The 13,505-nt window shown below is 30.8% G+C and overlaps 2 protein-coding genes across 2 annotated transcripts; both read right to left on the minus strand.

The window, feature by feature from the left end:
* Positions 1–387: 387 nt before the first annotated feature.
* LOC127240009 (DNA repair protein recA homolog 3, mitochondrial-like) lies at positions 388–5,075 on the minus strand. Its single transcript, XM_051258431.1, has 8 exons — positions 4,627–5,075; positions 4,339–4,402; positions 3,272–3,486; positions 2,587–2,674; positions 2,281–2,453; positions 2,050–2,196; positions 1,800–1,934; positions 388–1,082 (listed from the first exon to the last, which is right to left on the minus strand). Exons 1-8 carry the CDS (start codon positions 4,816–4,818, stop codon positions 687–689), a joined length of 1,410 nt encoding a protein of 469 aa, XP_051114388.1. The 5' UTR covers positions 4,819–5,075; the 3' UTR covers positions 388–686.
* A 3,461-nt stretch (positions 5,076–8,536) lies between these two features.
* LOC127239851 (nucleosome assembly protein 1;2) lies at positions 8,537–11,579 on the minus strand. Its single transcript, XM_051258193.1, has 12 exons — positions 11,397–11,579; positions 11,273–11,316; positions 11,065–11,160; positions 10,558–10,650; positions 10,392–10,461; positions 10,254–10,315; positions 9,965–10,149; positions 9,696–9,873; positions 9,559–9,602; positions 9,140–9,347; positions 9,022–9,039; positions 8,537–8,930 (listed from the first exon to the last, which is right to left on the minus strand). Exons 1-12 carry the CDS (start codon positions 11,440–11,442, stop codon positions 8,862–8,864), a joined length of 1,113 nt encoding a protein of 370 aa, XP_051114150.1. The 5' UTR covers positions 11,443–11,579; the 3' UTR covers positions 8,537–8,861.
* Positions 11,580–13,505: the final 1,926 nt, after the last annotated feature.

A 13,505-nucleotide genomic window follows, 5' to 3' on the forward strand; every position in this document is an offset into this window, starting at 1 on the left:
GCGGATTGCCACGTTATAAAAAAAAACCTATTCACCTAATAATTTTTTAATAACACTAGTTTTTATAAATATTATCAAATAATATTACTTCCGTTCGTTTCTAATGATCTCATTTACTTTTTACGTATTGATCTTTGAATATTAATTATCATATAAAAACGTAGTACAAATTTAAAAAAAAATAAAATAAAATACTTTTGTTAGTATCTTATTATACTATTATAATCGCATTTGTGTAAAAACTTATATAAATATAAAAATATTTTTAATATTAAGTACAATGACAAAAAAATAAATAAATGAGACCCTTAAAGCCGGACGAAAAAAATACTAGTTTTCATATTTAAAAAAAAAAAAAAACGCCCAAAATCCAAAATTTACCAATGCTAAAAAAAAGGGGGAGACCTAACCTTAGAGAAGTGCACATTGTGTCCGAACAAATTTTATAAAAAAAAGACACATGAAAGATAGATTTTTTCGAACAAATCCGAAGATATTACGCCTCGCCGAATATACACCAAAATAAAAATCTTTAAAAGCATACACAATGCAGCAAGTTAAAAAAATAAAATAAAACTAACCTCCGCCGAGGAGAGATTTCCGAGCAAAGCAGTAGATCGAGCATCGATCACTTCCTTCTTTTTACCAAAATGTTTAAGATTCACCTCGATGAAAATGACGAATCATTACAACGCCTCGACAGCAGCGGATTCCTCGTCTGTAATGTTGGATTCAACAACCTCGTCAGTGGTAACAACAGTTTCTTCTTCTTCTTCTTCTTCTACTTCTTGGATTAAGTTCGGTTCGCCTACAAGTTTTTGTCTTAAATTGGCGATTAGCTCTTCTCTGGCGCTCGTTTCTTCAGCTAAGTACTTCTTGAGCTTCTCCGCGCCCTGAAAATGTAAACCATTCATGTAGAAAAATGCGCCGGCCTTGGTGATGAGCTTGTGTTTGGTTCCCAATTCGATGAGCTCAGCTTCCCGGGAAATCCCTTTGCCGAACTGAAGCTCGAATTTTACGGTTTTGAATGGCGGCGCGTGCTTGTTCTTTACGATCTTGACGCTGACTTGGCTTCCTATGGTCTGTAGAAAACAGAATGTAAAAAGTCGAAGAGACAGTTATTACACCAGGTTTCTCGTCTATCCTAAGACTCTTATCGTAGAGATTTCATATGAAAATATCCAATTTTCCGTGCACAACGTCACGTACAATAATTATTCACTCGAAAAGCAAAATAAAAAGTAAACACACATCATAAAAACTCTTATTTGCAAAATCAATTTATTTAAACTACTCCGCTCCGTCGTTCAAATCTATATTCATTTTTTTTAAGTTGTTATAAAAAATTGTTTTCATCTCTTTTTAGTAAGAAACAATGCTATTTATAACAAAAAACAAAAATTACACTTATTTACAAATATGTCCGCAATTATTTATACTCAATTTATCAAAACATGTTTCACTTTATTAACTCACTTGTATACTTTCCAAACTATATTTACTTTATATCACAATCGACCAAAATAATACTATGTTCATCCAAATCCCGTGTTCAACCAATCCGAGCATATTTTTCATGGACAGAGAAAGTATTTACATCTTGCACTTTTTTTATTATAAAAGATAAAAAGTAACAATTATTACCTACTCTCGATAAAACTCGCGCTCAAATACTTGAGCATGCATTATAACGACGGAGGGAGTATAAGTAAAAACAATTACGGTTTTAAGGAAGAGAACATACTCAGAAATATATTTATGCACTTTGAAAAAACCGGAAGAAAGTAGAGAAAGTATACCTCTCGCCCACTCATAACGAGCCCAACTCTCTTAATATGGAGACGCACGGAGGCATAAAACTTCAGGGCGTTTCCACCGCAAGTAACTTCTGTGGGGCCACCGAATCCCGGAAAAGTACTCAGCTTTGCTCGAACCTAAAATCTCACGTAATAGAAAGAAGCTTAGAGATGAGACAATGTTAAAGCTAAATTTAAAAGAATTCGATAAAAAAAAATGATGTCAAGTTTATACAAGAGTTCATGTCCATACCTGATTAGTAAAAATTAATATTGTCTGAGAAAGAGATAACGAGTGGCTCAATTTGCGAAGCGCCTGACTCATGAGTCTTGCTTGCATCGCCATATGTGCGTCGCCCATTTCACCATCGAGCTCGCCTTTAGGGACGAGAGCAGCGACCTGCAAGATACGAAAAAAAAAAAGAAAAGATTATACCAAGAAAAATTAAGGAATCCTTGTAAGAGATCATGCAATCTAACTTACACTATCTACGACGACAACATCAACAGAACCACTTCGTATCAATGTATCAACAAGACTGAGGGCTTGCTCGCCACAGTCTGGTTGTGAAAGAAGTAAATTTTGTGTGTTGACTCCTATAGCCTCGGCTAGAGTTGGATCGAGAGCATGCTCTGCATCTACAAAGACACAATAACCTGTACGCGACAAGGGCAAGAAGAAAAATAAGTTCTATCTATTACACTAAATCCGATATTATTGAGCATGAACACGAACTATTGCATAACAAAAAATTTCAACGATGATTTCTAGTAAGAGCAAATAACTAACCTCCCTGTTTTTGAGCCTCTGCAATCACATGCAAAGCAAGGGTTGTTTTCCCAGAAGCTTCGGGGCCGTAAATCTCCACTACGCGTCCCTAATAAGAGTTAAAATTTCAAAACTTTGAAACCATACATACACAAAAAGCCTCGTACACTTTAATATATATTATGGGTCTATTCGTTGATGAGATTTTGTCAAAATTCTACTATTTTCTCAAATTTTTCCCCCAAAAAAAAATATTGAATCAAACACCTATTTTTATTTTTTATATTATACTAAGAATTAATTATATATTCAAAATATCACATCAACACTTATTTATATCACATCATGCAATTATTACAAGTCATCATTTTTACTATTCAAATCCCAACTCAAAATCCAAACTTCCAAACAAACACAACCTATTAGTATGCTAAATAACTACATATGTTACAAAATACACTTTCTGACTATGGTAACATGTACTTTCAAGATATGCGATCGCTAATGAAAAAGAGAATCAACAATGTAATATTGGTGCACCATTGAACATTAAAAAAAAAATTAACAAAGAATCACTAAATGTTGCATCATATAATTCGACTCAGAAGTGGTAATTCTTTAACGAAAATATCCAAATGCCGCATCTGAATTGCAAAATTACATTTCAACAAAAATACCACCTACTCCCTTAAAAGTTGTACGATACCTTAGGTAGCCCTCCTATCCCTAATGCAAGATCCAAAGAAAATGACCCTGTAGACACCACAGGAGTGTTTTTAGGAGCATCCGACCGACCAAGCCACATAATGGACCCTTTTCCGAATGATGAGACGATCTGATCCATAGCTAGCTTCAATGCTAAATCTTTCTTGGACAAATTCTCTTCACCTGAATCACTAGCATCTGACTTCGACTTCTTCCCTATAATTAGAATAAAGAAAATACTAAAATGATCCTATAATTCAAGGCAATACTTTCTGATAACACATAAAAGCTTCTGAATGATCATAGTGAATGCATGACTTAGGAATTCGTCCTCAACTACAACTCAATCGCCACAAAACAAAAAATAAAAACAAAAACAAAAACAAAAACAAAAAATGGAAAAGAAAGCAACAGAGAGAACAAAATATCAAATACCTATTTTTCAAGACCAAAAAATCAAATACCTATTTTCCATTTAATAAATTACGCAAATAAAATATTTTCCCTTCGAAACATCACAAAAAGCACCTATTTACATCATATAAGATACTATTTCAATTCAAATGTATATTATTCCAAAACCCAAATCCAACCTTAAAGAACACACCTGTATTTTTTTCGTTTTTAAGGTTTGAATATGGTCCAACCCTATTCATCACTTGTCTTCCCCCAAAATCATCAAATCAAACGTTACTTTTCATTTAATATATTACACACACACACACACAAAAAAAAAAAAAAAACCAAATCAAATAACACGTAATCTATACTACACATTGCGCTCCATATATAATTGTGCATACGAATACCAATGACGCCCCAGCCCCACTGTCACGCCAAATCTAACCCTAAACCCTCTACTTGGTCGGCATTTAAAGATGAAAAGCAACTCAATCGAATCCAATTTTAAATTGTTATCATCTTTTGTTACACCTGAATCAAAAATCCAAAGAAAAAAGGAGCCGATTCCGGTGTTATCGAGCACTATATTGCTGTGGAATCAATCCAACGAGATAATAAAACATAAACCAACGCAGAAAACGAACATACACTGAAACTTTCAAGTACCTTTGGCTGCAAAACCCCTCATCTGCACAGATGATCCAAATAATTCACTCATCGAATTATGCAACTGCAGTAACAACAATATAATCACATCAAATCAAAGTTTAGAAACATTATAAACAGTGTATTATTCACTCCAAATTGATATAATATCCCAACATTTCTGCACAATACCCAAAAATAAATTCAAAATACAATAAACACAAGGAGATAGCTAATGAGCTCAAGAACAAAAATAAATAAGAACACAGCACGCATAACAACGACATTAAAGAACACCAAAAAGAATACCTGCAACTGAGAAAACAGGGAGCGTCTCAAAACGGAGGCATTTCGAAGAACCCGCGCCATTTCCAATCCCCGACTTAGAACAGGGACTGAAAATTCAAACAAACAATAACCAAAAACCCAAAAACCGGAAACCAATGCCGCGCCTTTTTTTTCCGGTGCTTCGATTGCTTCAATCTGTATCAGCGGTCGCATGAGCTGAAATTTTGAGAGGCTTCGATGCGGAGGGGCCAGAGAAGAGCGGGGTTGGGAGGGAACATGGTGAATTTGATGCTGTTGAAGTGGAATTGATTTGGGGAAGGAGACAAAGAGGCAGCGAAATTCTAGGGTTTTATGAGGGTTTACCTGTTATGTTATTGCTTTGGTTTGTTGTTCTTTGTGCATACCAATTTTTCCCTCCGGTTTTGGGTGCTGTCTTTTATGTTGGCAATGGTTCCATTTTTAGGCTTTATTTAGGTTGAATTGAAAATATTTTGAAGGTTTGTTTATTTAGTTAAATAATTTTAAGATTTTTTATTTTTTATTTTTTATTTTTTAAAGGCTAAGATAGCCTAAGTAATGTATAAATAACAAATATGTATAATATATTACTTGTAAACTTAAAAGATTTGAGTCTAAGCACCTTAATTAAGAAAAAATAAATATTTTATTTTTAAAAATGATAAACTAAAAAAATAAATGGGAATATTTTTGTTAATTTAGGTATAAATTAACAAATATGTATAATATTTTTGTTGTAAGTAATTAAAGAATTTTACAAGTTTTGATTAATAACACAATATATATCTATATATATATATTTGAAAATATTACATCAAATACAAGAAATATTTTGTTGTAAATTTAAGTTTAGAGTTTAAATTTTGAATATAAAAATTTAATTAAAATAATTATTTAATATAATCTAAATATATATTATGTGATATTTTTAAATATAAAATTCTATCGGTTGAATGAATTTGAATTTTGAATATTAAAAATTTAAATCAAAATAATTGTTTAATAAAATATAAATATATATTAAATGATATTTGTAAATTTCAACTAATATTTTAGTGTAATGTGATATTAATAAGTAAAAGTATTTTGATATTTAATTAAGAGATACTTAATTTATACTTTTGATAAACAAAAATAACATAATGAATAACTTTGATTCGTACCAAATGAGTATATTTTAGTGTAATAGGAGTAATAAATAAAAAATAAATATTTATTTTAATATTTTTGGGATAATAAATAAACTTTTCAATCAAACACAGCCTTTGAATTTGTTTAGATGTCCTCTTAACATTACATTACATATGGTTTCAGTTTTAAATCTTATTATTCTCAGCGCACTTAATCTTAGGGACAAAAATGTTTGAAGCATCATATGGTAATACAAATTGGCTAATATTGGTTTTGTTCATTCAAATAATTTTTTATGCACAATATAAAAAATAAAAAAATAAATCAAATAATATTATACTCCTTTCGTCCCATATTTATATATTCATTTGCTTTTTGCATGAAATTTTAAAAATATTAATATTATATTAAGATAAAGTAGAAATAAAAATAAAAAGACTAAATTAACCCTAGTTATTATATTGTATGAAATGAATACTTTGTTGTGGGACGGAAGAAGTACTTTTTATCTTCTCTCACAAAAAATCATTTATATGAATAGCACATATTTATAAGAACAGGCTAACAGTCGTCTTAAACATATACAATTAATAAAATATTATTATCTTAATCTCACATAAATAGTATTAAAAGAAATAATGTAGGTAAAATAATATATTTATATAAGCAAAAATAAATAAATAAAATCAATAATACCCGTAATCTATGTAGAAGACATAATTCTCCTTCCATTATTTAATTGTGTTGCATAATTCTCAAACTCATTTTAATTTGAATGTAAACTTTTTTTATTTTTTATAATAAAAAATTATAAATATATAATACTCTCTCCGTAGCACACGTAGATTTTTAAATATTAATATTATATTGAATTATAATAAAAAAAAAACAAAAATACACCTATTAGTGTATGGTGTAATATAAAAATAATAGCATTTGTATAATATATTGTAAGTTGAAAAGATATTTATTATGTTAAATAGGTAATACAATTACTAAATTTGAAAATGTTAATTTTGTTTTGGGACGGACGAAAATAAAAAATAATAACCTTTCAATTGGACAAAAATAAAAAATAGTAACCTTTCAATAAGACACGGATGGAGTATAATCTTTTACTAAAAAAAAATAAGAACATATCCAATAAAATTGAATGACATAAAATAATATAGCATGTGCAAATAGAGCCGGCAAAACTAACCCGACACAAAATAATTGAATTTGGATCAAAAATTTCAACTCAATTATGTATACGAATAGACACGAACCCGACACTATAATGAACGGCTCAAATTAGAGTTGAAGCTCTCTCGAACCCGACATAACAACCCAATTATAATATATTAATATTGATTAATATATTTATTATATATGTAAAATAATCATAATTCAATAATTGTTTCATAAATTAATTTAAACTAAATTCAATTTTAAATAATTCAACCTACTTTAGACTAAAACCAATAAAAACTAATAAGACAGAAATTTATTTAATTTCAATAAAAAATTGACTTAATTATATATACGGGTTACCACAAATCAACCTGAACCCAATACGATAATAAACGGATCGAATTAGAATAAATAAATTTAACCCGTTTAAAGTATTCAATCCGACACGAATAGACCAATTGACAATTCTATGTGCAAGTGCATGTCCAAAGAGAATTGGGAGGAGAGCTTTGAATGGACTAAGTTGTAAAATTAAATGAAAAAAAAACATGAAATAGATTAATAAAATCAGCAATATACCTGGACCGGTTCTTCATCACGAGATACCGGTGAGATCTTAAAGACTAAAATAATAATAATTCGAACCTATTAATTATGAAAAATAATACCAAAATATGTCTATTTACTCAAATTAATTCATCACATAGAAAACACAAATTTTGGTTTTTCTAAAAAAATATACATATTGTTTAATACAAAACATACACATATGACATATGCCCTTTGACATTTGGTTATAGCTGTCACGAAAATAAAATAATAATATTAACAAGTAAAGGATACAATTGCAGCACAAATCCCATCATTGGACAAATATTCGACGCTAAAAAATCATTGTCATATAACAACTACTGAACTAAATGTCATTATTATACAGAAATATTGAAGATCAGGATTAAAGAAAAAATTGAAAATAGAGAGACTTGACTTTAATACAAATAAAATATGGGTAAACTGTGGATTTATTTAGACCCTAGCTAACTTTATCATTTCAGAACTTAAATAGACTATATTTGAAAATAGTCCCCTAAGTAAAAAAATTCGCTAAAATAGTCCTTTAGTGCCGAATTTGCTACGCTAGTCCACCGTTGCTGATGTGGCAATAAAGCAGCTAAAGCAGCTGACATGTCATCACCACATCAGTGACACAGTGGACCATTTTAGCTGAAATATTTTCAAACATAGTCTAGTTAAAGTACTAAACTGATAAAAGAGGTCAAACATGAGGCTAAAATAACATTTTACCAAGATAAAAAAATTTCCAGTGAAACATGGCATCTATGTGGCGATGATCACATGTCACCATGGAGAATCAGGCAACCACTTCAAAAAATTTTTAATTGCAGAACTATTTTCAAACAAGGTCTAAAGTCCTAAAACAATAAAAGAGATCAACGCGCACTACTATTGATCAAAGATGTAAAGCACGAACTGTCGGCACATTATTTCAATTAACTCATCCCATACCGCACACCCTAACAACTCACTAAAATCATATATATATATACACACACACAGATAATATTACTGTAGAATCGGAGCCGAAGCAAGAACCAAACCAAAGAATTTTCAATAAGAACTCGACAGTAACATGTTCAAATAACGAAGGCTGGAAATAGAAACAGCAAAATCATAAATGGACAAAATTTATAGGCATACTCTCTCCAATAAACAACAGAAGAAGACCCAACCAGCAAGCACGAAAATTAACACAGCAATGGCAACAATCTATTTTAATAATCCTTTTTTTTTACCGAGAACAAATCAACTTAAGGAGAGCGACAAAAGACTTCAAAACACCGTCTCTAGATACACGGATGGACTTTTTAATGACGATTTCCAATCATAGAATACCTGATGATCAATCCACGTTTTCACTGTTGCTTGCACTCCGGAGGCCTCTCGCCCTGCTGTCCGTCGCCGGAAGGTGCGTTTGCAGTTTTCTGCAAGCAATGTCATCGAACATAATCAGTATTGTTGTTTTATAAAGGAACATTGAAGAGAAATTTGAATAGTTTAGGGATGTGATTGTACCTTGCGCACGACTGATGGCTGTCGGATGATAAGGGTTTATGAAAAAGGACAGAATTCATGGTTAGTGTTCAGAAAAAATACTAACGACGAAGAAAAATATATATATATAATTTTAAACCTTCTTTTTGGATTTCGTCACAACTTCTTCCTGATCGTCGTCATCTTCATCATCCTCCTCATCTTCTTCCTCATCATCCTCATCTTCATCGTCGTCTTCATCGAGTTCATCGTCTTCGTCATCGCCCACATCACCATACTCGTCTTGAGCAGCCTCACCAGTAAACCATGAAACTGCATGAGGGATGATTTTGTCTCTTATGGTCGACCTGTAGAAAACAAGTTTAGATTCTCCAAAAGCCATTTAATAGCAGTACGAAACATGGCGACGACTCAATAAGCCTTGGTTATAAAAATTAAACAAAGGTTAATTTTTCCTAAGTTATATCACAACTATTTCATCCTCATATAAAACAATAAAGAAAAATTTTAATATTTTTTATCTCATGAACAGATGGTTACACGAAGCTATTGGCTCACCCAACATCATAATCTTGTTCCATCAAATTTTGGAGTTCTTCGGCCTGAAAAAGAATAAAGAGGTGATATTCTAAACATATGAAATAATACGAAAAATATATATTATTAAAACTTAATATAAAACAGCTAATACTTACGGCATCCTCATCAATATCCTCTTCCTCATCTGGAACTTGAGGAGGACTGAAGAAATTGAAGAAGCTTTCACACTGTTCAGTCTTGGTAATCGGCTTAGCATTTTTCGACCCCTTTTTTGGCTTCTTCTTAAGAATCTTTTGGGTCAAACATTTTCCAGGATACCACTCGATCTCAGTCCTGAAATATAAACAGCAAGAAACTTCTCATCATTGATTTGCAACAATTATGTGCACTATAAAATTAAGATAACTTCAATAAAAAGTATTACCCGATTGCTTTCTCCAGGATGGGTTCATCTTCATCAATCATGTGATAAGTTTTGGTGAGAACGGTGTTTTTAAAGAATGGATTAGTTTCGAAGTAAAAATCAAGCTTGAATCCTTTGGGGTTATCAATTCTGGACCACTTTATATCTTTGAGGAACTTCAAGGCTGCTTCATCACGCTCGGATATCTAATGTCGATATCAACACAAAAAGCAAGTCAGATTCAAATGGCAGAAGATCATCCAAAACAAAATCAGAAGGAAAATGCAAATATATTTCACGATCAACGCACCTCCTCAGCAAGCACCTCATTATTCTTCATTGCAATGAGCCAAAAATCAGGCACACCCTTCTCTGTTTAATTCGTAATTAATCAAACACAGGGTAACATAATACAAAGCTCTGAAGTGGTACCAAAGTAGACCCTTACCATCTTTGTCTTCATCACTTGTTGGAGCAGCTCCTTCCACCTCGGCCACACCATTCACAATCTCATATCTCTGCCAAGTTAGAAAACAATAATTGGATATAAGAACTAACAAAGAGGGTTAATCCTTCTCAACAAATGAAAAAGAGAAGCAATAACCAATTGTCACCTTCACGTAAAGAGGTTGATACAATTTCTGGTATTTAGCCTCAAGAGCTGCTCTCTCCTCGAAAAACTTTGCCTCCAAATCATCATGTTGAGACTGTAAATGTTAAGCACATAAATCAATAAGACACTGTGCCAGAAAACATATAAACCATGCACTAAATCAACTAAAAACACATTTATGAGCCAATTTGATTACACTATCAATAGCTAAAATATTAACAAAGTTACATCACAACCACATAATCTTAATTCCTTCCTCTCACATTAAGGGGAAAAAAAAAACAAAAAACACACACACACATAAACAGATCTTATAAACAGTAACTGTTCATATCAGGCAGCATTATACGGATTTAGTACAGCATTTCTACAAATTATATAAGAGCTACTGCAAACCAATCAAAATCTTACAAAGCCGACTATCCATAAAAGTATAGTAAAATCATTTTCAAAAAACGAATCCAAAACGAGACCAAAAAAAAAAAAAAAAAAACGCAAGAACACAAACCTGAACTTCCCTCAGCACATCAACTCTCTTCCTGACAGTGGGAGACAGATGCTCGAGCACATCCGAGTGCTTACCAGCGAGATCCTGAAGCTTATCCTGTTCAACAAAAGCGCAAACCACAATCCAACAATCACTAACCACACATATCACCACAAACCGCACCAAAACAAATCGCAACCGTCGGAACAAAGCAAAATTACTAACGAACCTTGAGAGCATTAACAAGCTCGGCTCTGTCCCCCGCATTCAAGGCTGCAATTCGTTTCAACCAAATCAAAACCGTCCGTAATCAAAACTCCACAAAAAAAATAAAAAAAAAGAACTCCAGTTACCAGCGGTGAGATCGGAAACGTCGAAGTTGTCCTTGTTGCTGCCCATTCTCTCGTCCGCCGACCAAAAAGAACCCTAACAGATGGATTCAAAAGCACAAAACCCTAACGGAGTAGGCTATAGAGAGAAGAGTGACGAAAGGGGGAATTGAAAGAGGGATGAAAAAGGAAAAGGCAGCCGAAGCATAACCTATCGTTTCCGCAGTATTTATAGTGGACTCTTAAAGACGTGTTAGGCTATGGATCCATTTTTTGGCTAAAACTGGGCCGAGTATAAATTTACGGCGGTTCGGCCCGTTTGGAGACAGCCAATCAAACGCCTCCACGTTGGATTCCGCGTGGGGTGTATTTGTTTGATTTTTAGAGTTTTTATAGGATGTGTTTGTCTGAAATATTTTGATCTATTCATACAAAAGAATTTCCTCTAAAATAGTATATCTATATATTTATTTGTTTTTTTGTACGAAATTTTAGAAATATTAGTATTATATTAGAATAAAGTAGAAATAAATGTAAAAAGACTAAATCAATCCTATAGTATTGTATGATATAAATGTAATGACATGAATATATTGTTAAGGGATATAAGGAGTACTAAATAAAATGCTTATTTTTTATTTTTTTACTAAAAATATCATTTTATATTTAAAACAGAGAAAAAATTATTATACCTAAAACTTTCGAATAGCACCCATGAATTTTCAGCTTTATAAAAAAAATATACATTATTATACCCCTACTTATTTACAAATAATATTTACTTCGTATTAATATTTTTATTATATTGATATCTAATATAATTTTTAAATGGTATAATTTTAACTATTTTGTTCTTACTTTTGTTCAAAATTATTATATAAAATAATATAAATGTAAATATAAAAAAAAAAAGAAAAAGTTATTAAAATTTTGAGATTTTTTCTTTTTTATTTTTCAAATAATAACTAGAAAAAAGATGGATAAATATTGCATGGGCCCAGCCGTGGCTGTTATTAATGGGCCGGGCCATCCTCATCAATTGGGGCGGGGTGGAGAGTAACGGGTCAATTAACTGGAGGATGTAGTATTTTGAGTTGGATTACTTTTTTTTTTCTTATTTACAAATTACAAAATAATTATCTTTTTTAAGTAATTATAAACTCTATTTTTATTATAAAAAAATAGTTTATATTATATTATTATTTTTATACTATAAAAAAGTAAAAATATAATTATTTTTACGTTATTTTTAATTATTCACTGTAATTTAATATTATTATTTTTTAAATTTTACGTCGAAAATAAATATATATTTTTAAAATGAATAAATAAAGTATTAATTATTGTTGGATCATAAAATTCGAAAGTTCCAAAATAGTTTTCCGGTGTGGGTTCCAGAAGTACTCCAAAGAGCCTGTCCGTCGTCGGATTTGGGGCGGCTCTCTAGGTGGAGCCTGCACGGCTTCAATCTTAAACGGGGTTTCGAGCCTAGACGACCGATTTCGATGGATTTAGAGCGTGTTTGGCAATTAGCTCATAGCTGTTAGCTGTTAGCTTATTTAATTAGCTGATAGCTGTTAGCTTATTCAATTAGCTGGTTTGATTAGCTGATTCAATTAGCTGTTTGTATTAAAATGTTTGGTAAAACAACTGTTTGATATTAGCTGTTTATACGTAAAATGACAATTGAGGACATTTCTATTTTATTTTTATTTCTAATATATTCAATTATGGTCTTTTGAGTTTAGAATGTTTAAATTTTTTTGTTATTAGTTATTGAAAATTGTAAAAGTGTTATAAAAGTATTTATTTTTATTACAATTATATTTAAAAAATAATAAGTATATTTTTATTAAAATATATAAATGGTTTTTTTTATTGAAAATGATGTAAAATATAAAATAATAAATTTTTCGTATATATATTTATTATGTTAGTTATCGATTAGTTCATTATATTTATAATTTTCAATAAATTTAATTTATTTAATTTATTTTTAGTATAAAATTTATATAATGTAATTTTAATAAAAAAAATAAATTATTAATATTTATATTTTTTATTTTATGTTGATTTTAATAAATTTATATATTTTACAATTAAAATAATTTTTATATAAAAATTAATTATTTT

This window comes from Andrographis paniculata, unplaced genomic scaffold (assembly GCF_009805555.1).
Source record: "Andrographis paniculata isolate CXL003 unplaced genomic scaffold, ASM980555v1 Contig78END, whole genome shotgun sequence".
In the NCBI taxonomy this organism is placed as follows: Eukaryota; Viridiplantae; Streptophyta; class Magnoliopsida; order Lamiales; family Acanthaceae; genus Andrographis; species Andrographis paniculata.